The sequence below is a fragment of the Bos indicus x Bos taurus genome, chromosome 22 (assembly GCF_003369695.1).
Source record: "Bos indicus x Bos taurus breed Angus x Brahman F1 hybrid chromosome 22, Bos_hybrid_MaternalHap_v2.0, whole genome shotgun sequence".
In the NCBI taxonomy this organism is placed as follows: Eukaryota; Metazoa; Chordata; class Mammalia; order Artiodactyla; family Bovidae; genus Bos; species Bos indicus x Bos taurus.
The window spans coordinates 46666731-46693702 of NC_040097.1; the positions used below are offsets into that span (position 1 = coordinate 46666731).

Genomic DNA, 26972 nt, shown 5'->3' on the forward strand with positions numbered 1-26972 from the left:
TGTAGGGCTTATTTTTGGTGGCGTTCAGGGGCAAAAGCCTGGCAGGGGGCGATTCACTGAGGAGGGAATGATGGTGGAAACAGGGAGCATCAGTAATTCTAAAAAGAGTTTTGCTATGAAGCAGAGCTGAAAAATGGGGAGCTGGAAGGAAATTTGGTGTCAAAGCAGTTTTTGGCTTGTTCTGAATATTTTAGTGATGTTTCTCTGTTGATGAGGATGATCTAAGTGCAGGAGTTGATAAACTACAGTTTAGGGGCCAAATCCAGCCCACCTGCTTTTGTAAATAAAATATTATTAATAAAGACCCTGACGCTGCGAAAGATTGAGGGCAGGAGGATAAGGAGGCGACAGAGGATGAGATGGTTGGATGACATCACCGACTCAATGAACATGAGGTTGAGCAGACTCCCAGAGATGGTGAAGGACAGGGAGGCCTGGCGCGCTGCAGTCCATGGGGTCGCAAAGAGTCGGACATGACGGTTCGACTGAATGACAACAACAACAATAGCAGAACACAGGCCGCACTTATCCATTTGTTTATTGTTTGTGGCTGCTTTTGTGCTACAGTGGCAGAGTTGGGAAGTTTTGAAAGTATTTGCTTGTGTCCCTTTACTAGAATAGTTTCCCAACCCTCGATCTCGTAGTAAGGATGAAGAGGGTGAAGCAACAGAGTAAGCAATGCCTTGCTGGACTGATACTTGCCTCCTAGGGGGTAGCCCCTGGAGTGCCCCCTCAGGGACAGGGGTTAGAATCTCGTGCACAGGTTAATTGAGCTGGGGAGTTGGGCAGTGATGCTCTGTCTTTGGGATGCTTAAAATGAGACTTGAAGTGATGTAGTTATCTGTCTAGAAACTGGGTACCTGATGTGGGGAGATTAGAAAAGAGTTTGGAAGTGTTGAGATCAGTGAATTGAGAGCTGAAGGTATTGACTTCTTATTTGGATAACTGGAAACTATGTTCTGTATTCCTATTTCTAGAGTATTTATAAAAACATAGTAACACTGTACTAAACCTCCATGCTGTTTACATATTTCTCTTTGGGGCTGTTGTCATTTGTAACTATCCCTTTTCCCCCTGATTTAAGGTAGAGAGTAAAATGGTAAATATTACTGTGATTATTACAATTTTCATTTTTATGAGTTCCTCTTTTTATACTTGCTTGATTCCCAGGGATGCACTGATAAAGAATCCACCTACTAATTCAGGAAATGCGGGTTCAGTCCTTGGGTCGGGAAGATCCCCTGCAGAAGGAAAGAGCCCTCCACTCTAGTATTCTTGCCTGGAGAATCCTCATGGACAGAGGAGCCTGGCAGATTACAGCCCACGGGGTCACAGAGAGTTGGATATGACTGAACACACACACACAAACACACTTTTCACACTTGCCTTTGAAAAATTAAGACATTATTTTCCCTATGAAAAATGTGTTACGTTCCCCATAATAGACTGTTGAAGCGTGTTCAGAATTATTTATTCTTAGCTCCTTCAGATAGAACGGAGCTCAGTCCTCTCTCAAACCCTGCTGAGAGGTGTTTTTTAGCCTGGGCCTTCTGTCTAGAACAGACATCTTCTGTCTAGAAACATATCTTACCATAGAATGTTGGTTGAATCTCAGGTGTACTGTGCCCTTGGCTATGTTTTATCACCTGCTCGTGACTTGCTCAGACTTAAGCATTTGAGACCAGTTTGGACCTGTGATTCTCCATGTCTTTTCTGGTGCAGCTTGATGCGATCCTTTAGTGGTGAACGGTGCATGCAGCCCATGGGTCGCTGGGTCATCTCCGCCTCAGCTCTGCACTGTCAAGAGCCCTAGGCTTCCTCGGCCCCTGCTGCTGCTGCTAAGTCGCTTCAGTCGTGTCCAACTCTGGGTGACGCCATAGACGGCAGCCCACCAGCCTCCGCCGTCCCTGGGATTCTCCAGGCAAGAACACTGGAGTGGGCTGCCATTTCCTTCTCCAATGCATGAAAGTGAAAAGTGAAAGTGAAGTTGTTCAGTCGTGTCCGACTCTTAGCAACCCCATGGACAGCAGCCTTCCAGGCTCCTCCGTCCATGGGAGTTTCCAGGCAAGAGTACTGGAGTGGGGTGCCATTGCCTTCTCTGCCTCGGCCCCTAGACACAGCCAAAGACTGTTCTGCAGACTCTGTGGCCATTGTGGAGATGACACGACACACTGTGAAGAGAGCTCTGCTCACATACTGCAGTTCTTTTAGCACAGGAATCTAGCCTGGGCTATCAGAGCATATGCGAATTCTGTGCATTCCCAGCCTCCCGAGCAGTTCAACCTTGGTTCAGTGGCAGCCTCCTCAGGTCCGCAGTCATTATTAGGGAGTGGCTCAGCTGCACAGAGAAGCTTTTCTGTGGGGTTTGTGCAGACCCTTTTGTATGTGCGTGTCCACAGTGACCTGTTCCAGCCCGTTTTGTGAGGAGGCGGAAGCTTGAAGTGGCCTGTGTGCCAGTGAAATGAGGCCTTCCCTGTGCGTGGTTCCAGGGTGAGTGTGTCAGTGCCCGTGACTAGACGGCAGTCGTGGGTGTGGGTACGACCTACATCTCCAGTAACTTTCATGAGCCGTTGCCATCTAAACATTGATGTTCTTTGGTGGAACACTTGATTTTTCATGTATATACAGGGTGTGCTGTCAAAGCAGTCTACTATATTCTTTACCATAATCAACATTTTTCCATTTCTTTATCCAGCCACCACAGGCTGGGAATATTCTTTAAATGATTTGTTTATTTAACATCTTCATTTTAACTGGTTTGTTCAGGAATGTGTCAACATGACAGTTAAATTAGTTGCGTCAGACCAGAGTATTAATGTGTGACACATTTATTTTGACTGATGCATTTATTTATCTTAGCTTGGCGGGAGTTTCCAACTCTTCTTATTGGCATCTTGGAGTTTTGACTCAATTTAATGCCTTTTTGTCATTTTGCACTTGTAGAGCAAATTTGTCTTGCTTTGCTGCTGCTGCTGCTAAGTCGCTTCAGTCGTGTCCGACTCTGTACAACCCCATAAACAGCAGCCCATTAGGCTCCTCTGTCCCTGGGATTCTCCAGGCAAGAAACTGGAGTGGGTTGCCATTTCCTTCTCCAATGCATGAAAGTAAAAAGTGAAAGTGAAGTCACTCAGTGTGTCCGACTCTTAGCGATCCCATGGACTGCAGCTACCAGACTCCTCCATCCATGGATTTTCCAGGCAAGAGTACTGGAGTGGGTGCCATTGCCTTCTCCGTGTCTTGCTTTAGATGGTGTTAAAATGTGGGCACAGAAAATAATGCCAGAAGGAGAAGATAATGTGGTCTGGCAATGAAGCACCCTATGGTGCCCTTATATTGATATTTCATATTTATACAGTTACTCATTGTCTTTACAAATCACAGTTCATTTAGAAACCTTTACCTGGTTATTACAGCCAGCCAACCTTCATGGCATCCTAACTGTAGAAATAACAGCTAAATAAAGTCTCTTGATATGATCAGTGTACCTTCTAAAGTCTGAGAGAATCAGTCCCTTGATAATTTGGGGCAAGATTTAGCCTCACATTTCTACTGTCGCGTTTGTACTCTCTTCTGATGATTTCCCTCGTCGATGGACCATTTTAGAATTAACAGCGAACTTAGGCTGCACGCTTCTGGTTGTTGTTAATCTACTCTGGACGAAGCCAGGCGTTGTCTCTGATTCCGTCGCATACACCTGTAGCTGTCAGTCAACTCTGTAGAACAAAGTGATGCCCCTCCAAATGGAATGTAACTTGAGGCACAAAACAGACTCCTAATTCAGTTCTCTTGTCTCCACACCAAACTCTCTCTCATGTCAAGTCTTCTGATTTTATGTGATGACAGTTATTGGTCAGAATGTATTAGAGTGTTTGCTGTACAGACGGGGCCTTTGTCGTATAATTGAAGAGCACAAGAGCTGCCAGACTAAACAGTGGTCTGGGTTTCCAATAATGTTCTGTGACTTCCTTGGCATGTTTTTATCACCATCTCAAACATGTGTTATTACTTAGCAGTCTATGCCACAGTAGATTACAGAGGAAACAAACCCACGCAGTGAAGGGGACTAACACTGGTTCTTTAAGGAGATAAATGCCTTGTACCCTCAGAGCACAGTTTCTGTGTGTGCATCTCTCTCCTCTGCTTGGACTCATAAAACCTGCTTAAGCTAGCTGTTTACAGAGTCAACATAATGGTCAGCTTTTAGGGACAGATATCATCAGGTATCTCGAAATTCTAAAGAAGGGTGGGCCCAAAGGGCAAATGGACGAAGAACTTGAAAAGGCCATTTCTAACAATAAACGTGAAAAAGAGTTGCGCTCATTAGTAATCAAAGAAAATTCCACCACAATAATAAAAACATCACGTTGATAGAGTTTTTTAAAAATGTTAATAGCCCCTGTTCACAGACTAGTGAAACATGGACTGTCAAAAACTGGGTACATCTTTTGTGGCAGGCAAACTCCCAGTATGTGTTAAACCTTAAGTATAGCCTTTGATTCCACTCCTAGGAATTCCTCCTAACAGAAAATAGTAAGAGAGACACACAAATTCTTACATATAAGAATGTCCATTAAAGCATGATTTAAAACAGCAGCAACACTAATAGTAAAGACAGTTGGTATCTATTTTGACAGAGAGCTTTCCATGTACCAGACAGTGCTGGGTGCTTCACAGGCACAGCCTTATTTGCTTCTCAGCATCAGGAAGGGAAGCAGGCGGTGGTATCACTTGGGAGAAAAGTAATGTTTGCGGTTTCACACTTTCCTGGGAGCGCAGAGCTAGGAGGATTCAATGAGAAGTTGAACTCATTTGACACAATCCCTTAACCACATTTTCCCCCCTAATGAATACTACCAAAAAGTGGAAAACAGGGGTCCATCAATAGAGGAATTCTAACAAGTAGGTTAGAAGAATATACAATAGAATATTGCTCAGCTATTAAAAAGAATGAAATAATGCCATTTGCAGTAACATGGATGGACCTAGAGATCAATATGGGGCTTCCCCGGTGGCTCAGTGGTAAAGAATCCACCTGCCAATGCAGGAGATGCAGGTTTGCTCCCTGGGTCAGGAAGATCTGCTGGAGGAGGAAATGGCAACCCACTCCAGTATTCTTGCCTGGGAAATCCCGTGGACAGAGGAACCTGGCGGGCTACAGTACATGGGATTGCGAAGAGTTGGACATGACTGAGCAACTAAACAACGGCAACAGAGAAGATCATATGCCGGGGTCCAGCCCCGGTGGATCCAGGGAATTCAAAGCGGGGACGGCGTTGGCGAGATCAGGAAACAACTGCTTAATTAAACTAAGGATATAAAGAGTGGTGAAATAAGGATAGCTCAGTGAAGAAATTCAGTGAAGAAAAGAGGCTGAATAAAATTCCAAAGCAGGGAATTTACGTCACCTACGAAGGCTGCAGGCGTCCTCCCATTCTCCCGAAGGAGAGGAGACACTAAGGCCTCCCTGGTCAGATCTTAGAAGCACAGGCAAAATTAGTAGGCTTGACGAGCTTCCCCGCCTCAGAGGAAAAATTCAGCCAGAAGGTGAAAGAAAGAACGACATGGGGAGACCACATTTCGGTGAACAAAAGGACGTACTTCCCAAAGTAGTTTTATACCTTAAGTTGTGCATAGAGGATCATGGGGGAAGAGGTAGAGTCATGCAAGGACAGCAGTTCCTGATCCTAATCGAAGCCAGGCTTTCAAACTTATCATATGCAAAAGTTTAGGTGATTTACATCATCTTCTGGCCAGGAGGCCTGTTAACATTTTAAGAAACTTAGTTTTTTCTAAAGGTGATTATTCTAAAATCAGGCGCCAGTCTCCAAAAAGCATTGGATAAAGTTACATTCCTATAGGGCAAAGGTGAGGTGGGCTCAATAAAGAAAAAAATTAACTCAAGGGTCCAAGGTTATAAACATTGTACATTTCTATACACCAATTATATCAATCAATACACTGCCAGGGACACAGCAGGTAAGGGATATGGAGACTTAGCAGCAAACATTGGCCCAACAAGTGAAAAACCCTTCACCAATACAATTTCTAATCAATCTTTTAACTACTCAAAGGAATTTGTATTTAGACAGTTTAGAACATCTCCTGCCTCTCACAGTTGGGAGGCTCTGAACAATCACATGTGGCCGGAAAAACCTATTCAGGCAGGCTAGAGGATTTCCAAAGGAATTTGTAGGTTGAAACACTGTCACACCCAGGAATTATTAACTGGAGCTGTAAGCTAACTCTTTTTTCAGAGAGAGGTAGTGGGGGACAGCCCCCTGTAAAGTCAGAGGTGTAGGTGAAAGCACAAAGCAGAAAGTAGGCAGACTCTGGTTTTGAGGGTAGATGCTCGAGAATTTCCAGGGAGACTCCTGAGGCTCCGGGAGTTGGTGATGAACAGGGAGTCCTGGCGTGCTGTGAATCATGGGGTTGCAAAGAGTCAGACACGACTGAGCGACTGATCTGATCTGATCCTGAGGCTCGATCCCGCCTTTGTGTATGCCGAGCCTCCTCCCTCATGACCTTTGCCACAGGTGGAGTTCCTCAGGCCAGCTCCCGGCAATCATACTAAGTAAGCCAGACAGAGAAATATTGTATGATATCACTTACATGTGAAATCTAAAAAACTGATTCAGATTAACTTACTTACGAAACAGAAAGAAACCCACAGGCATAGAAAAAACTTACGGTTACCAAAGGGGAAAGGATGAAGGATAAATTAAGAGTTTGGGATTTATAAAAACACACAATTTTATGTAAAATAGATAACCAGCAAGGACCTACTGTGTAGCATAGGGAACTATCCTCAGTATTTTGTAATAACCAGTAAGGGAAAAGAGTCTAAAAAGAATATATGTATGTATATATATGTATGTATGTATGTATATATATATAACTGAGTCATTTTGCTATACACCGGAAATTAACACAACATTGTAAATCAACTGTCAGTTCAGCTCAGTCGCTCAATCGTGTCCGACTCTTTGCAACCCCATGAATTGCAGCACGCCAGGCCTCCCTGTCCATCACTGACTCCCGGAGTTCACTCAAACTCACGTCCATCGAGTCTGTGATGCGATCCAGCCATCTCACCCTCTGTCGTCCCCTTCTCCTCCTACCCACAACCCCTCCCAGCATCAGAGTCTTTTCCAATGAGTCAACTTTTCGAGTGAGGTGGCCAAAGCACTGGAGTTTCAGCTTTAGCATCATTCCTTCCAAAGAAATCCCAGGGCTGATCTCCTTCAGGATGGACTGGTTGGATCTCCTTGCAGTCCAAGGGACTCTCAAGAGTCTTCCCCAACACCACAGTTCAAAAGCATCAATTCTTCGATGCTCAGCTTTCTTCACAGTCCAACTCTCACATCCATACATGACTATTCATAGCCTTGACCTTTGTTGGCAAAGTAACGTCTCTGCTTTTGAATATGCTATCTAGGTTGGTCATAACTTTTCTTCCAAGGAGTAAGCATCTTTTAATTTCATGGCTGCAGTCACCATCTGCCGTGATTTTGGAGCCCCCCAAAATAAAGTCTGACACTGTTTCCACTGTTTCCCCATCTATTTCCCAGGAAGTGATGGGACCGGATGCCATGATCTTCGTTTTCTGAATGTTGAGCTTTAAGCCAACTTTTTCACTCTCCACTTTCACTTTCATCAAGAGGCTTTTAAGTTCCACTTCACTTTCTGCCATAAGGGTGGTGTCATCTGCATATCTGAGGTTATTGATATTTCTCCCGGCAATCTTGATTACAGCTTGTGCTTCTTCCAGCCCAGCGTTTCTCATGATGTACTCTGCATATAAGTTAAATAAGCAGAGTGACAATATACAGCCTTGACCATATACAGCCTTTTCCTATTTGGAACCGGTCTGTTGTTCCATGTCCAGTTCTAACTGTTGCTTCCTGACCTGCATACAGATTTCTTGAGAGGCAGGTCAGGTGGTCTAGTATTCCCATCTCTTTCAGAATTTTCCAAAGTTTATTGTGATCCACACAGTCAAAGGCTTTGGCATAGTCAATAAAGAAGAAATAGATGTTTTTCTGGAACTCTCTTTTTCAATGATCCAGCAGATGTTGGCAATTTCATCTCTGGTTCCTCTGCCTTTTCTAAAACCAGCTTGAACATCTGGAAGTTCACAGTTCACGTGTTGCTGAAGCCAGGCTTGGAGAATTTTGAGCATTACTTTACTAGCATGTGAGATGAGTGCAATTGTGCAGTAGTTTGAACATTCTTTGGCATTGCCTTTCTTTGGGATCGGAATGAAAACTGACCTTTTCCAGTCCTGTGGCCACTGCTGAGTTTTCCAAATTTGCTGGCATATTGAGTGCAGCACTTTTATAGCATCATCTTTCAGGATTTTGAAATAGCTCAACTGGAATTCCATCACCTCCACTAGCTTTGCTCGTAGTGATGCTTTCTAAGGGCCACTTGACTTCACATCCCTATGGACGTGAGTTTGAGTGAACTCCTGGAGTTGGTGATGGACAGGGAGGCCTGGCGTGCTGCAATTCATGGGGTCGCAAAGATTCAGACACGACTGACGACTGAACTGAACTGAACTGAACTGACTTCACATTCCAGGATGTCTGGCTCTAGGTAAGTGATCACTCCATTGTGATTATCTTGGTCGTGAAGCTCTTTTTTGTACAGTTCTTCTGTGTATTCTTGCCACCTCTTCTTAATATCTTCTGCTTTTGTTAGGTCCATATCATTTCTGTCCTTTATCGAGCCCATCTTTGCATGAAATGTTCCCTTGGTATCTCTAATTTTCTTGAAGAGATCTCTAGTCTTTCCCATTCTGTTGTTTTCCTGTTTCTTTGCATTGATCGCTGAGGAAGGCTTTCTTATCTCTTCTTGCTATTCTTTGGAACTCTGCATTCAGATGCTTATATCTTTCCTTTTCTCCTTTGTTTTTGCTTCTCTTCTTTTCACAGCTATTTGTAAGGCCTCCCCAGACAGCCATTTTGCTTTTTTGCATTTCTTTTCCACTGTACTTCAATTAAAAAGGAAAAAGTTGACTCTAATAACAAACAAAAAAGAAAGGTATGTATATATGAGAACTAATATTTAATTGAACATGTGATGACATGGGAAATGTTTTTAATACTTAAAAAAACCCAATGTATGTAGTATGACTTGACTTTTTCTCTTACCCTGTATTATGATGTAATACACCTAATGGTTTGTAAGAATAGGCAGATTCCATTTCTAATCCCAGATCCATCCTTGGCTTTGTGAATGACTGTGGGCAGACTGTTTCACTAGCTTAAGTGTCAATGTTTTCTTCTGTAAAATGGAGTCAGCTATGGTTATTAGATATCAAACCAGCCATGGCTGTCCAAGCAACACAAAGAACATGCACAAGAAATGGTAACTATTATTTTACAGATGAAGTTGGTCCCATGTCTTATATGAATCCAAAAACAAGGAAATAATACATTAAAACTTATTAATGATTTTCTTATAGTGCTAACATTAGAATATTTTATTTGTAATGCTTTGCTATTCTCCCCAGTAGAACATTCAATGAATATGTTTTATGCCTCTGTATTTATATATTTTATGGAAATAATTTAATATGAATAGCTATAATTATTAAGGCTCTTGGTCATTTTGTATAATCAAGAAAAAGCATACAGTTCTTAAGTACATAGACACAGACTGGTGGTTCTATACAATATGAGTGACAATCTATAACCCATCTTACAGTTTTTGTGGTCTTACAGTTTTTGTGGTCAGCAGGATAGCCTTTGGTTCAGTGGTTTTAAATTCTCTCTATTTTCATCTGTTAGCACCGGTATCATGGATTGATCTTCAAAGTAGCTCCTGAAATGAGCTTGGGGATCCTAAAATTACTCAGTGTAATCAAAGTACAACTTATAGGAACTGAGACTGAACTGAAAATCTGAACACCAAGAAGATGAAGCTATTCTTTTTGACTCTTTTCCATTTCACTCCCTTTGACGTCCTTACTTCCTACATCTGGTGAACTTTCAAGACTTCCAGATTTTCTTTTTTTTTGCCAGCTCTTTACTTATTGACATATTGGTGTTCCCTGGGTGTCTGTCCTCACTCTTTCCAAATTTAACTCATCTTCTTGTCCAGACTAGCCTTTCCCTGAAACATTGTCTTAATATTATATCTTAGAGCAGCTGAAAATCATGAACTCTGAAATTAATTAGCTGTGTACCTTGCATAAGGTTCAATTCTAATGTCCTCCTCTGTACGGTTACTCATGCCCATCTCAAAGTGAGGATTAAGTAAGAGGTGAAGCCCTAAGCTCAGTGAGTTGTTGTATAGGAGCTTCTGCAGATGCGATTCCTTGCTGTGATGTTTGTTGTTCTTGTGGCGGTCATGGCGGTGGCCCCCAGGACAAATGAAGTACTGGAGTCATTCTGAACTTCTTTCTTCTTCTCTCTCTCTCTCCTGCATCAGATAGATTTTCTTTTCTTTTTTTAAAAAAATATTTATTTCTGAGTCTTTATTGTGACATGGGGAGTCTCGTTTCCCGATTAGGGATCAAACCTGAACCCCCTGCATTGGGAGCATGGAGTCTTAGCCCCTGGACCACCAGGGAATCCCCTGTATTTGACAGATTTTCAGGTCATGTTGATACAGCCTTGTTAATCTTCTCCTGTTTACTCCTGCTTTGGTTCTTATCACCTCTTGCGAGTCATCACTGGCAGCTAACTGCTCTTCCTGTTCCCAGTTCTTTTTGTGCTCCGCCCATCCTCTCGCTGTAGCCTGAATGATCATTGTAAAGATGTAAAGCTGGTGATGGCATCCTGTTGCCTAGTCCTTCTCTTAGTGGCACCCAGTCACCCAGAGCAGGGACATGAGCTGACTCATCAAACTTCTGCGAAAGGCCAGATAGTAAGCATTTTAGGCATCACCCACCATGTGGTCTCTGCTGCAGCCACTCAGCTGTCACTGTAGTGTAAAGGCTGCTGCAGACAGGGTATAAAGGGATGAGCACGGCTGTGTTCCAATAAAACGTTATGGGAGTTGAAATTTGAATTTCATGCAGTTGTCATATGTCATAAAATCTTCTTCTGATTTTTTTCCACCCATTTCAAAACCTGACAAGTAATCGTAGCTCGTGGGCCACACAGATACTGGCAGGTGGCAGGGTTTGGTCTGCAGGCTGAAGTTTACCAAATAAGTTAAGCTCACCAGCACAGATAACAAGATCTGCAGTCAGCCCTGGTTTAGACCTCCAGCCTGATCTTGCGCTGCCTTCTCTTTACTTCTTCCACTTATGCGGTAAACTTGCCTTTTCTGTGTCCTTAAGGAGCCATCCTGTTTTTGCTTTCTCTCATGCTATTCCCTTTGCCCAGGGCACAGCTCATTCTTGTCTGTCCTGTCTCCCCTTCTGCTCCATCCTTCATTCACTGTTGATCAATAACCTACTCCTCTTTCAGAGTTCAGCTGAAGCAGTCCTTACTCTGTGCAGTGCGGATACTGATCTAAGCTGCCGAGGTTTGTGTCTCAGCCCCACTTCTTGTCACTCGACCATTTCTTTGTGTCTTAGTTTCTCATTTTTTTAAAAAAAGGATTTAGTCAACACCATCATCCCTATGGTTTCTCTTTGTTAGAATCCACTGAGCTAGCACATGGGCAGCACTGGAAATCATAGTTATTGAGCCGTGCACAATTACTCTGCACCTTAGATAGACGAGACGATTTCTCTGATCCCTTCTGTACCCTTTATAGCCATCTCTCATAGCACTTCTAACACTTGACGTAGCTTTTAGTGTGTTGTATTCAGTAATGATAGGCACTCAGTAATGTTTGTTGAGTGAGAGCAAGAAAAGGGAGAAATCTTAGCCTGACTTCAAGTAGATTCGAAAAAGATCTCTTGTTACTGAGTAACAGGACAAAAAGGAGCCATAGAAAATAAGCAGGTTTATGAAATTGAAAATAAAATTTAAAATATCTCATCTACAATTGGTGTTTTTAAAAAAATATTCATTTATTTGACTGCACCAGGTCTTAGTTTCCACACACGGAATCTTGCATGTGGCATGAGCGGTCTAATTTCCTGACCAGGGATCAAACCCAGGTCCCCTGCATTGGGAGCACAGAGTCTTAGCTACTGGGCCACCAGGGAAGTCCCTGCAAGTGCTACTTTTAGTGTTGAGCTCATGTCCGTAAGAGGAAAGAAATGCTGTCCACATAACATACAGTCTAGTGATTATGTTAGGAACTTGTGTCCCAGCCTGACCTCTTACTGACTGCATTTCTTTCTGTTCATTGTATTTGCCAGTTTGGTGCAAGGATGAACATGCTTCTTAGCCGTAGCTTCAATATATGTGGAGCTGTGGGACCAATACAGAACTGTGTCTTGAGGAGAGTGCCAAGGATGCAGTGAATTATTAGATCAAGAAGGCCAGCTGCAGAGCCACGGAGTTCAGAAAGAAAGAGGGTGAGGGCTCAGGACCCAGCACAGGAAGCGCGGGGCTGTGTGGGGAGGCGGGGCCGAAGCCCTTGGCTGGTTAACAAGAGCATCATCGCCTGTGTAGGGACGGTTCCTGTAAGGCCACAGACGAAACGGGACTATGGCTAGAATTAGGAGAAGTTAGAGATGTCTTGTCAGTCATTCCATACACTGCATGGAGAGCCTCTGGACTGCTTTTCCTTTTCACCTTTCGTACTATCTGTTATTGAAGCGTTCTGTGCCTAGATTCATTCAACAGGTGTGGATTTTCACAGGGCTGTATTGGGCATCTATTGAGATAATAGAAAAGCATTTTGCAAACTTGCTAATGTAGTGTTCTTCTTTTTCCACCTAAAATCTCCTTTCTGTTGGAAAACATTTGCTTTTTTACATAACCAAAGTGTCTCTTAACTGAACTTTGTGTCTTTCTCATGCTATTTTAGGCAATGGGAGATTTTGGTACTTCAGAGGCACATTCTGGTATGGCTCGTGTGCTCGTTTAATTCTCACACTTTCTCAGCAAATGAAACAGTCGGCTTTATAACTTGGATTAAATTGTTTTTATATTGTATATGTTTTGGGATTGCTGGGGTGCAGATTTCTTCTGGGAAGAAGTGTGATGCCTGTTCCATGGAGGATTGTGTAGATCTTTGTAAAATGACCAAGTCTGAAATTCTCTGTTGTAAAGCTGCTAAAATCTTAACCCTGCCTTTTTGGGTTGCTGGGGAAATAAGTCTTTATATGTGTCCTTTTATTGGGAAGGCTTCTGCAGTTCTCTGTAAGGCAATTAGCAAGCATTGCAAGCAAGGGCAAACATTTCAAGGAGAAACATCATAAATTTTCTTGCTTTCAAGATAGACATAATATTATGCCATAACTAAATATTATGAAACCATTTCCTTTTGAAGGTGATTCACTGAACTGATAATTTGAAATTCAGCTAATGTTAGAGACTTTTTATTTAAAATGACTGTTGTTGGCCTACTTAGCTGGTAAATTATGTAAGCCATAAGAAACAAAAAAAGCTTTGTTTGTAGTCTCGTGCTCAGTTGTGAACAAATATGAAATCTAAAACTCGTACCCAGTGTTGTTGGAAAGCTAACCAATGTCCAGCATCTATTTTGAGGTTTGTACACAAGTTGGTCAGAAGCAGCTTATTCAAAGAACCAAATCTGAATTATATTTTTTTAAAAAAAGGAGGTGGGGTAAGATGGAACTGAGGTGGAGGCAAGGTCAGGTCTGTAATGGGCAGAATTCTAAGATAAGCTTCAAGGCTCCAAGCCCATCTTCTCTCAGTTATTCAGTTAAAAGACTAATTTATTGCTGCTGTGAGGGGATATTGCAGATGTCATTAAGGTCCCAAACTAGTTGACCTTAAAATACGGAGATCATTTCTGGTGGACCTGACTAATCATATGAGCCATTTAAATCTGACCTAGAGGTCAGAGACATATCAGTTAGAGAAATCTGAAGCTTGAGAAGGATTTTACATGGAGGAGATTCCCCATTGCTGGTTTTAGAGATGGAAGGGGCCACATGACAAGAAATGAGAATGGCCTCAGGAACCTGAGAGGGATCCCTGGCTGATGGCCAACAAGGAAATAGGGACTTGGGTCCTACAACTGCAAGGAACTGAATTCTGTCAGTAGTAAGATTGAAATTGGACCCCTTCTACCCTCCAATTGAGAACTTAACCCAGTTGGCATCTTGATTCTAGACCTTTGATACCCTGAGTAGATAACCCAGCCATGCTGAACTAGACTTCTGACCTACAGACCTTTGAGCTAGTCAGTAGGTGTGTTTTAAGCCATGAATTTTATGGTAATATGTTATGCATGCACCAACTGACAGCTAATCCGAGGCCTCAGTCATGTCTCCGTTGCATCACTGCAGTAGCGTATTAACTGGTCTGTTTGGTTCTGCATTGGTGTTACTCAAATTATCTGGTGAAGAAACAGGTTTTGAAATTTCAGCATGCTGCAGCCCCACACCACACCCATGGCAGACTGTGTTTTATAAAGATGGCTGCACAAGCATCTCCTGCCCGGTGCTCTTCTGTTACATGACAGTGCCTCTCCTCCTCCAGATGGCTCTAGTTCCCTCCACCTGAATCTGGGCTGGACTTTTAACCTCTTACTGTTTTCAAGTGATGCTCTATGTTCCAAGGTTCAGCTACAAAAGGTCATGCAGTTTCAGCCTGGTTCTCTCGGAAGGCTCCTGCTTGGCACTCAGCTGCCACGCTGTGAGAGGCAATGCCACGTGGACAGGGCAGTACTGGGTGATCCAGTCAACAGAATTAACAGCCTTCCTTGAGTCATCCCAGCCCAGATACCAGACGTGTGAATAGAGAAGCCTTCGGATAATTACAGTCTCTAAGCTGGTCTACTCAACCCCAGCCTTTGTGTCTCCCCAGCTGAGGCCTCAAACACTGGGGACAAAGATAGGTCATCCCCAGTGTGCCCTGTCCAGATTTCACCACCCACAGAAGCCATGGACGTGACAAAGTAGTCATTGCTTTCTGATGCTGCATTTGGGGTTGGTTTGTTCAGCAGCAGCAGATAGCTGGAATAAACATTTTTCTAAAATGCCATGAAAGTGAAATTAAAAAAAACCAACCCAGAATATGAGCAGAAATCAAATAGTGTCAGTTCTATGCTACTCTGTTGGTCTAAGCACTTTCAAACCTGCCAAGATTCAAAAAGAGAGGACACAGACCCCACTTTTAAGAGAGAGGAGACTCGAAGACTTCAGGAGCCATTAAAAAAGAAAAGCCTTTACATTTTGAGATAAATTTAGCCTTGTGGAAAAGTTACAAAAATGTTGCAGAAGATGTCCATATATCCTTCACCCGGCCTCCCCTAGTGGTAACATCTTATGGAGCCATAGTACAACTTTCAAGACCAGGAAATGAGCATTGATAGTCTGTTGTTCAGTTGCTCAGGCATGTCCGACTCTTTGCAACCCCATGGACTGCAGCATGCCAGGCTTCTCTGTCCTTCACCATCTCTGGAGCTTGCTCATACTTAATGTCCATTGAGTCGGTGATTAAATTGTTTTAATTTAATCCAACCATCGTGTCCTCTGTCGTCCCCTTCTCCTTCTGCCTTCAGTCTTTCCCAGCAGCAGGGTCTTTTAAATGAGTTGGCTCTTCGCATCAGGGGCCAAGTTTTGGAGCTTCAGCTTCAGTCCTTCCAGTGAATATTCAGGGTTGATTTCCTTTAGGATTGACTGGTTTGATCTCCTTGTAGTCCAAGGGACTCTCAAGAGTGTTCTCCAACACCACAGCTCAAAAACATCAGTTCTTCAGTACTCAACCTTCCTTGTTGTCCAACCCTCACATCCATACATGACTATTGGAAAAGCTACTGGAAAAACCAGTAGTTTTTTTTTTTTTTTTTTTTACTATACTTTGACTATACGGACCTTTGTTGGCAAAGTGATGTCTCTGCTTTTTAATACACTGTCTAGGTTTGTCACAGCTTTTCTTCCAAGGAGAAACATCTTTCACTGTCAGCTAATCTGCAGTTTTTACTCCGGTTTTGCCAGTTTTCCCAGTACTGTCCTTTCTCTGGTCCCAGGTCCAATCTAGGACCCCACACTGCATTTAGTTTTGACTTCTTCTTAGTCTGCTGCAATCTGGGGCAGTTCTCACCCTTCTGTTGTCTTTTTAAAAAAGATTTTTTTGTTTGTTTGTTTTAATTGTAGGATAATCACAACATTCTAATGGTTTTTACCATACATCAGTATGAATCGGCCATAGGTATGCTTTTGTCCTCTCCCTCCTGAACCCCCCTCCCATCTCCCTCCCTACCCTGTCACTTCTGGTTGTCCCAGAACACTGCCCTCCGTTATACATCAGACGTGCACTGGTTATCTGTTTTACTGTGAAGAGGAACTAAAAAGCCTCTTGATGAAAGTGAAAGAGGAGAGTGAAAAAAAATGGCTTAAAGCTCAACATTCAGAAAACGAAGATCATGGCATCTGGTCTCATCACTTCATGGGAAATAGATGGGGAAACAGTGGAAACAGTGTCAGACTTTATTTTTTGGGGCTCCAAAATCACTGCAGATGGTGACTGCAGCCATGAAATTAAAAGACGCTTACTCCTTGGAAGGAAAGTTATGACCAACTTAGATAGCATATTGAAAAGCAGAGACATTACTTTGTCAACAAAGGTCCATCTAGTCAAGGCTATGGTTTTTCCACTGGTCATGTATGGATGTGAGAGTTGGACTGTGAAGAAAGCTGAGCAATGAAGAATTGACGCTTTTGAACTGTGGTGTTGGAGAAGACTCTTGAGAGTCCCTTGGACTGTAAGGAGATCCAACCAGTCCATCCTAAAGCAGATTAGTCCTGGGTGTTCTTTGGAAGGAATGATGCTAAAGCTGAAACTCCAGTACTTGGCCACCTCATGGGAAGAGTTGACTCATTGGAAAAGACTCTGATGCTGGGAGGGGTTGGGGGTAGGAGGAGAAGGGGACGATAGAGGATGAGATGGCTGGATGGCATCATGGACTTGATGGACGTGAGTTTGAGTGAACTCCGGGAGCTGGTGATGGACAGGGAGGCCTGGCTTGCTGTGATTCATGGGGTTGCAAAGAGTCGGACATGACTGAGTAACTGAACTGAACTGAGTCCATTTCTTTCAATGCTATTCTCTCAAATCATCCCATTGTCTCCTTCACACAGATGTATAGAGCAGACCTTCTGTTGTCTTTCATGACTAACACTTTCGACATATATGAGTGGTTATTTTGTAAGATGCCTCTCACATTTGCTTGAATTTTTCATGGTTAGATTAGTGTTGTGCATTTTTCACAAGCATACCCCAGAAGTGAGGCTGTGCCTTCCTTGATGCATGATACCAGGGTGTATATGACGTCGGTATGTCTGACTCCTGGTGATGTGAATGTGCTCCCTGGGGAAGGTGGTTTCTGCCAGGATGCCCCACTGTAAGCGTCTCATGGACAGGTCCTGTGATGCAGATGTTGTTTGTCATCATGTGCTGGTGGGGCCATGTTTTGAAACTGCCAAAAAGTTTAAATTTATCATCAGGTCTAACATAAAAATGTAATCTTTCCAGTTTCTGTCACTATATTGTCATAGATCTGTGGCTGTTGGCAGGCTGGCTCTGGCCTGCAGACCATTCTTTGAGGAGCGATGTTCTAGCTTGCACTCCTTCACCAGTTCCTTTTTCCTGTTACTGTCAGATTGGAGTTTTAATAACAAATCCAACTGTGTCCTTCAGCTTAAAATCCGTTGGAGGCTTCCCATCCTTTCAGGGTGAAAGCCACACTTGCAAGCATGACAGTTATGTTGTTTCTTTACTGATTAGCCTTCTCTGATTCTCTTCACCACCATCTCCAGGTAAGCACACCAGTCTCCACACACTGTAACTGGCCACTCCCCTGTCTTTCAAGGCTCATGATCACCTGCTTTCAGTCGTCTGGGCTCCTCACTAAGTTCTCCCCATGTCTAGTCACCTGTACCCTGTGCATGTATCTCTGATGGAAGTTGAGTTTTGTTTTCTTGTTTGGTTATGTATCTGTCAAGCTGTTTACAATGTTTTCATTGAGATATAGTTGATTTACGATGTTGTGTTGCAGGTGTACAGCAAAGTGACTCAGTTTTACATATACATATAGTCAATTCTTTTAAGATTCTTTTCCCACATAGGTCAGTACAGAGTACTGAGTATAGTTCCCTGTGCCGTACAGTAGTTCCTTGTTAACTATTTTATATGTAGTTGTGTGTATATGTCGATCCCAATTCCCATTTTACCCTCCCATTCCCCCCGTTAACCATAAGATTGTTTTCTACATCTGTAACTCAATTTCTGTTTTGTAAATAAGTGCATTTGTACCATTCTTGCAGATTCCACATTTAAGTGCTATTATACAATATCTGTTTGTCAGATATTTGTCAAGCCATTTGACTTGACTGAGCTTGAAGGCCTTGATTTTGAGCTGTAAGATTAGCTCATGACAAGGGTTCAAAAGTGTTAATCATAACCTGACATAGTATCCAGGAAGAAGAAACGTCCCCAGTACTAAGAGCTTTATGACTAGACAGATTCCAGAACTGCAGAGACGGCGGAGAAGCCTTTGGGGAGGACATTGTTCCTGAAGGGCGGGATTGACTGGTGAGGACTGTGGCTGTAGGCTCATGGCCCTTCTTCACGTGTGCTGTCCCCACCCTGGGAGCAAATTAAAGCCTTCAAGTGAGGAAGCGAACTCAAGACAGTGTAACTCGATGGATAGACCCCCATGCTTCTGTAGACATGTTGTATCACTTTTGGAGGCCACTTTTCTCACCTGTATAACTGAGCAAAAAGCAGGTGGAGATCCTCTGCCTGCTTTTTTTCTTTAAAAAAGAAAAAAAAAAAAGAAAAGCTTTTTTTTTTTTTTTTTTTTTAACAAAAAGCTAATAATAGTTTGAAATTCAACCCAACCTACTGCTGTATCTCTCTGAACAGAACTAGAGTGATCTCCCTGTACCAGTTTTCCCTACCTAAGTTGCCCCTAGTCTTTTGTATCTAAATATTGCTAGTTTATATTTAGCCCTCTTTTCAAAGTATATGAAAAGTAATTGTGCCAGAAAATAGAGAAAACCAAGGCCACCTTGACTCCATAGGTCACTCAATAACTTTACCTCAAAAGCCATTGTTTTTTCTTACATCAAAAGTGTTGACCTATTATTTAAAGTATGAATCCTTTTGGTTATCATTTAGCTTGGTTTGTGATAAAATTTTCTTGTAAATTTGTGCTTATGGCTTCCATAGTTAGATCTCAACCAAGTATTTTTCAGAATTTAAATATATGGTATTTTAAATGAGTCATCAAACATCAGTAAATACTTTAAAATTTTTATTGATACATAATTTATCAATTAATAAAATAATTCATTAACTAAAAATTAAAACATTTTCCCAACATCAATGGCAACATTTGCTTTAAGAACAGGGGGGAGTTAGAATTCCAAATAATATAGCCTAAAGATTTTCACAAGTTCATTTAAAATTTTCTAATGCAAACAGTACCTGTTTTGTTAATAACATGAACCACAGATATACAAAAATCCCAGTGAATCTCCTGAAACAAACTTTGTAAGGAAAATTCTTTCATCATACACACTCTTATCATTAATTACACCATTAGGGGAAAAATATCCCCTCCCCTAACCTCCCCCCCCCCCCCGCCAAAAAAAAACAAAAAACAAAAAACCCAGCGTAAAGTAGTCCCAGGAATGGAATTTAGAAATGGCAGTATATTCAACTTAATCATCTGGAATTACTTAAACACAGTGTGCTTAGATGGCTAACATAAAGAAAGAAAAGTTTACTACAGTTAATAACTTCACAATCCTTTGAAGATGTGGGATAATTTCAAAAAGATCTCTACTTTGTTTTTGGTTTAGAAAATTCAGATAAATCTTGCCCTTCCTGTCCTCAGGCTGTCCATAAGCCATAGCATTTTCATTCTTTTCAATTTTAGGAAATAACAGACTCATGTAGTAAAATGATCCTGGTCATTTAAATCATGGGGGTCAACCACAACAGAGCCCCCAAATAAAGTCGCCTTTTGCGTCATGATTTTCCAAAGTCTAGTATAATGATTTAAGACTTTCTGCCTGAATAATTCCCTGAGAATCAGCCACATCCGTATTGTTCAGAGGTAAGCCTCATCCTCCCTGGTCTACAGAGGCCCGAGCCCTGGGGCTGCTCCCCGGAATACCAAGTCAGAGGAGGAGCAGTCCATTATTCAGAGCACATAAAGGGTTTGGTCATTTGAGAACTGAGCTATTAATTGGACCAGTGGTGATATGAAAGGAGATGCGTTAAGTAAGCAGACCCAGTTTTTAAAATCGAAATTTAAGAACATATTAAAAACTAAGGTCTCTGAAGCAGCCTGGAATCGGTGGATTTCAGATGTTTTTTATACAACTCACAATAAAACAAACTGTATTTTAGGTCACTACCCAGCCCACATATAAGTGAAATAAAAATGCCACAGAAACAATAGTATGTGTGATACCTTTAGATATCTGTTTTATTATTTTAAATGTAAGAAAATGCTAGTCAGTACTCATCGCCCACTTATCGGTCCCTTCCCACAGTCTGGAAAACTGATGCATTTTAGATAGTTGTAAGTGTTTGCAGCCATCCCTGTCCCGTACCTGTTTTAGCATTCTTTTGGGATTACATGTGAGGTTAGTTCATGGGTCACAGAAAATGTCATAGAAAAAAAATTTTTTTTCACTAAAAGTGATTTTTTTTTAACCTTGAGTTCGCTTTTAATTTTCCAGATGTGGCTCTAAATGATGTGTTAGTCAGATCAAAGAACAAAATTGTTCTGGTTGATTGTGTTCAGAAGAATGTAAGGATCGAACTGTTAGAACTTTAAAAGAGTCTTAAGAGGTAGTGGAGATCAGCCTGCTTGTTATGCAGAGACTTGGAGATGAACTAGTTTCAATTTTTAAGATTGAATTAAGGTCATTTGTGTAGTCATAGGACAGTAGTGGCAAAGAACCTGCCTGCTAATGCAGGAGATACAAGAGACAGGAATTTGATCGCTGGGTCTGGAAGATCCCCTGGAGGAGAGCATGGAAACCCACTCCAGTATTCTTGCCTGGTGAATACCATGGACAGAGGAGCCTGGAGGGCTACATAGGGTCTCAAAGAGTCGGACACGACTGAAGCAACGCAGCATGCACACATGTTGGTAATAGAAGGTATTTTAAAATACCATCATAAAAAGTCTGGCATTGTGAGTGTCTGCTTCTGGATCTGAATGTTAGAGTAGGGCTGTGATGCAGGGAGCTGTCCCTCCTTGGTACCACTGAGGAAGCAGTGGTACCTGTGTCCCTGTGACATTTTTGGCTTTTGGTTGCTAGGGCAACCAAACTCAGAAATGTATGTGCCTGGCTCTTTTAGGCCTGGGCCTGATAAGAGTATATATCACGAAAATTTCAGAAGACCAATTTAGGAAATGGTGAGGTTAATATCTAGGAAACAAGGAAGAGGAATAAGGATGTGTTGACCTAAAGTTGCATTTGGTCCTGAGTTTGTGCATTTCCTGTCCTACCCACTCATGGTATAAGGAGGTCCATCTTCATTCCTGAGCCTGCAGTTGCCCAGAAAAGTGAGAGAATGTCAATGAATTTAATCAGATCAGATCAGATCAGTCGCTCAGTCGTGTCCCCATGAATTTTTGTGACCCCATGAATCACAGCACGCCACGCCTCCCTGTCCATCACCATCTCCCGGAGTTCACCCTGACTCAACGTCCATCGAGTCAGTGATGCCATCCAGCCATCTCATCCTCTGTCGTCCCCTTCTCCTCCTACCCCCAATCCCTCCCAGCATCAGAGTCTTTTCCAATGAGTCAACTCTTCGAGTGAGGTGGCCAAAGTACTGGAGTTTCAGCTTTAGCATCATTCCTTCCAAAGAAATCCCAGGGCTGATCTCCTTCAGAATGGACTGGTTGGATCTCCTTGCAGTCCAAGGGACTCTCAACAGTCTTCTCCAACACCACACTTCAAAAGCATCAATTCTTCGGCGCTCAGCCTTCTTTACAGTCCAACTCTCACATCCATACATGACCACAGGAAAAACCATAGCCTTGACTAGACGAACCTTTGTTGGCAAAGTAATGTCTCTGCTTTTGAATATGCTATCTAGGTTGGTCATAACTTTCCTTCCGAGGAGTAAGCGTCTTTTAATTTCATGGCTGCAATCACCATCTGCAGTGATTTTGGAGCCCAGAAAAATAAAGTCGGACACTGTTTCCACTGTTTCCCCATCTATTTCCCATGAAGTGATGGGACCGGATGCCATGATCTTCGTTTTCTGAATGTTGAGCTTTAAGCCAACTTTTTCATTCTCCTCTTTCACTTTCATCAAGAGGCTTTTGAGTTCCTCTTCACTTTCTGCCATAAGGGTGGTGTTATCTGCATATCTGAGGTTATTGATATTTCTCCCGGCAATCTTGATTCCAGCTTGTGCTTCTTCCAGCCCAGCATTTCTCATGATGTACTCTGCATATAAGTTAAATAAGCAGGGTGACAATATACAGCCTTGACGTACTCCTTTTCCTATTTGGAACCAGTCTGTTGTTCCATGTCCAGTTCTAACTCTTGCTTCCTGACCTGCATACAAATTCTCAAGAGGCAGGTCAGGTGGTCTGGTATTCCTATCTCTTTCAGAATTTTCCATAGTTTATTGTGATCCACACAGTCAAACTTTGCCCCTCTGATCTATCGAGACTATAGAAAATAATCACGTTTATTTTTGCTAGATACTGAGCTAGAGCTTTCTAAGTGTGTCTGTCTTTGGGGATTCACCCTGTAGCTCGCTTTTCCTTAACAGATATTTGTAAAACAGTGTGATTTTTTTTTTTTTTTTTTTGCTAGTCTCATAGGCTTTTCTTTTATCAATGTAGTATTATAGACAAACAAGCTCCAGGGAGGCCAGATGATAAATTCCCTTTCTATCCACCTGACATCCTCTGTGAAATAGACAAACAGCCCATACCTACAGCGAAAGGAATATGCTTGTCTTAAGCTCTGTGGTTTATCCTACAAAGTAAATTCTAGTCAAGTTAAGGAATTTTATTTTCTTTTCAAACAGAAGGAGGATCAACAAATTATAGTTTATGGGCCTAATATGGGAAACTGCCCGTTTTTGTAAATAAAATTTTATTGGAACACAGCCATGCTTATTAATTTATAGATTATTTATACCTACCTTTATACTATTGTGACAGAGGTAATTGTTGCTATAGAGACTGTGTGGCCTGCGAAGCCTAGAATATTTACTATTTGGCCCTTTACAGAGAAAGTTCTCTGACCCTTGGACTAAAGGAATATTTAGAGATTGAAGTATTGTTCTTAAAAAACTATCCCTTTTGAATAAAGGCTATTTTCCCTTAAATTGCTTGGAGAAAGTCTTCTGTTACAAATAGATAACAGCTTATAACTAGGTTTGATGAAAGTGCCTAGAAGCTATTGTGTGATTGGTGTCTACTGTTTTTAAAGTTAAAGATCATTAAACATCACTGTACATTAAATCATTAATGTTGAGAAAACAACTAATGAGGTATATAGGAAAGATTACAGTGTGGCAAACTTATAATTTAACTACATGAAGGATAGGTTACATTATTTCAGCTGGCATTGCCTATTTTGATAGTCTTTGTAATAATTGTGAATTTTTAATACATTTTTTTACATTTATATATATATCTGTTTGAGGTTTTGCCTGCTGCAGATCAGTGAGGCAAAGCTAATAGTCATTCGAAAAGAAGCCTCACATTTCTTGCGTTTAGAGGTAATTCAGTGTATTAAAATGAGTATTTAATCATACTATTCCTCAGTCACAGAATTTCAGCAGTAAAGCATGGGGCTGCAGTGCTCCATATCAGGGCAGCAGTTTAAATAATTTTAAAAATCATTATTAATAAATTATCTTTGCATTTTTTTTTAACAGACTTGTAGAAGACAGCAAACTGATCCCACGCATTTTTGAAGTAATTCTGGTAAGAGAAGAAATGTTTGTCTGAAATTCAAGTGACAAATTTAAACATTTTTAAAGTTTTGGGCACGTTGTTTGGTTGGGTGGCCTGCACAGCAGGATTGTATTTCCATGGTGTCACTTAACCTTATTGGGCCTCAGTTTCCTTGTCTGAGCTCTTGTCTAGCTCTGAGGATTGTACAGGGATATTGTTTAATGATCTGCCATCTTTCTGGAAATCCTTTACATTTTATTTCTATTAAGTTAAAAATTACATTATCTACTATAGAAAGATATATGTAGAAGTATGCTGGGAAGGATGAAGGCAGGAGGAGAAGGGGATGACAGAGGATGAGATGGTTGGATAGCATCACTGACTCAATGAACACGAGTTTGAGCAAGCTCCAGGCAATGGTGAAGAACAGGGGAGCCTGGTGTGCTGCAGTCCGTGGGGTTGCAAAGAGTCGGACATTAGTTAGAGACTGAACAACAACAAAATATACAAAGAATACTGTATCTGAGGTTGGTTTGTGGATGAAAGGGCAGAATGATAATCACTGTGCTTCAGTCTTCATGTTCTCATGTTCAGCTTGAAGCTCTCTGACTTTGTCATCACTGAATCAGGTCAACAGTTTGATGCCTATGGGCAGGAAGTTGTCCTCTTCAGAATGTAGAGTAGCTTAGCTTCTGTACACCATTCCCCGCCCTCCCCCCACCCCCCCCTATTCATAGAACGCAGCTTAGTTGAAAACCGCCAGTTAAAGAAAACCTTTCCTCTCTGGTTATTCTGTGTAGAGAATAAAACGGGATGTAGGGCTGGCTTTTCTCCTTCTGCTAAATCTCTGTTTATACTAAGCTTAAATCTGAGAATTACACTGAAAACCGAGTTGGTACTTACAGCAAGGGAGTGCCCTTAGACAAAGAAATGTTCTCTTGTATCTGGGTGGGTTGTCCCCCTTTACCAAAACCTTTCCCTCCGTGGCTAACTGTCAGTGCAAGCAACAAAGGAGGGGACCCATCCCTAGTTAGATCAGCGGAACCTGACTCGGTCATCCATAGAGCAATAGCTTGTATTGTCAGATAACCCTACACATGGAAAATTAGCTCTCTTTAATCATCTTAAAATATTAATCTGCATGTTACTTTTGCTCTGATAGGGCTGTATGGTGAAAACATTTTTCTTGGCCACAGATCGCCCTTGGAGGAGAGCTTTGGGCTTTGCTGAACTATTTGAGTTAGGTGGGGAATAGACGTGGGCAAGGGTAGTATTCCCAAAGCATGCTCAGGTGACATCAAGATGACCCAGAGCTGCCATCCTAAGAGGATTGAACCACTTCCAGTGGTCAAAGGGGATTTTAAAGTGTCAGGAGAAGATAATGGCAACCTCCTTCAAAAGGTCCCGTGCCCGCACTGCCGCACTCTGTGCCCCTGACCCTGTAGCAAGCCACCACTGACCCACACCTCTGCTGGAGATTCCTGGACACTCACAGGCAAGTCTAGGTCAGTCTCTTGTGGGTATGCAAATTAGATGCAAAGCAGCATGCAGATGAAGGCTGTGTTTTTTGGTACTCCACTTGGGTCCTAAGCCCAGCAGAGCCATGCTCCCAATCCTCTGGCCCTGCTTCATGACGGGGCCTGAGAGCTGCACCCAGAGGGGCAGATCTGGACCATGGGAGCTACAGTTATACAAGGCAGTTCGCCAGCTGGGTCAGGCACTTGGAGGGGCCAAGGGTTGCTGGGAAAGAAGGGGCAGTGAAGGTGGTCCAGGCCCAGGGCGTCCTCCACTCCACTTCATCCCCGCATGATACCAAAGGGCCTCTGTCCTCGTTATAGCCAGCAGGGAAGGGATCAGTGTGGTGGCTCCCCTACGTTCCCCGGTTTTGTCTGCAAGGGAAACATACTTGCTCGGTGGCTTTCCTCTCTCTCCTGGTCTCAACAGAGCCCAAGAACATAGCCAGAGGAACCGTGAGAATCTGCCCCCAGTCCGCAGGCGTTGCTCTAGTGCCCACTTGTTTCGCTTCTAGCAGAGCAACCTTTGGGCATTCAGGAGAAGAAATAGAGAAAATAGAGAAACAGATGTCTAGTGGGGATTGTTAAGCTTCGCCCGGCAGTATATGCATCTCCCACCTTCCGCAGGACATACATCACTTTCTAATTTGTTGTGGAGTTGGATTTGTGTTTGCAGGGCCATGGGTGCTGTAATGATGGGTTCAGCCACATGGTTGGGCAGGGGGCAGGAGCCAAAGCTGTCCACTCTCAGGCACATCTGGCTTGTGCTTGAAAAGAGACTTGGTGTTGCAGACACAGAGAGCTGGAGCTTGATCAGACCTGAAACTCTTGGTGTTACTCACCCCCTTGCTGTGCCCAGGGGACTTCTGACCTGCTAAGATCACTATAGCTCCTTATGACTGATAGAAAGTTCTCATCCCAGCCTTTGGCACTCATCTCAAGGTCTGAAATCCCACATGTGGAAAATTCTCCCTTGTGGCTTACCAACCCCTGCCCCCTTCCCCCCAATAACATGCTGAATCTTTGTATCACAGGCAACTAGCAAGTCTTCATATTGTGCAAGTGTCAAGTGTTTAATTGATCAGTGCCACCATTTAAGCCCTTGTCATTGGGTTGTAGCTGTCCCAGGGAGTGGGTGGAGTTTACACACACTCTCCAGGTCAGCATTCCAGCTGGTCACATGCTGTGTGACTTCAGAGGCATTTTTAGGTGAGACTGTTTCTCCAGATGGAACAGCTCCATACTCGCGTTTCTTGTAGGCTCTTATTTTTTTTTAAATGTATTTTAAATGTATTTAAAAGTGTATTTAAAAAAAATGTAAAGAAAAAACAGTTGGAAATCACTTTTTTGGGGACAGGACTTTTGATGTCCTTGAAGAATATTCTCGAATCCTTGTTCTGTTTTTGTCTTTCTTAAGTTGAATAATCTGAACTTTTTTCTCTGTATAAATACATTTTTAATCGATGCAGTGTCTTTTTTAGCAGTTATCCTATGAACTACTGCCTTGTCCTTTCTAAA

The 26972-nt window shown here is 42.4% G+C and overlaps 1 protein-coding gene across 4 annotated transcripts in view; it reads left to right on the top strand.

Annotated features, from left to right (window-relative positions):
• ULK4 (unc-51 like kinase 4) overlaps nucleotides 1-26972 on the top strand; it is a 519962-nt gene that overhangs the window by 210587 nt on the left and 282403 nt on the right. For all 4 annotated transcript variants that reach the window (XM_027522707.1, XM_027522705.1, XM_027522704.1 and 1 more), the window contains one exon: nucleotides 23922-23970. In XM_027522707.1, coding sequence (XP_027378508.1) covers nucleotides 23922-23970 — 49 coding nt within the window. The remainder of the gene's footprint in view (nucleotides 1-23921; nucleotides 23971-26972) is intronic.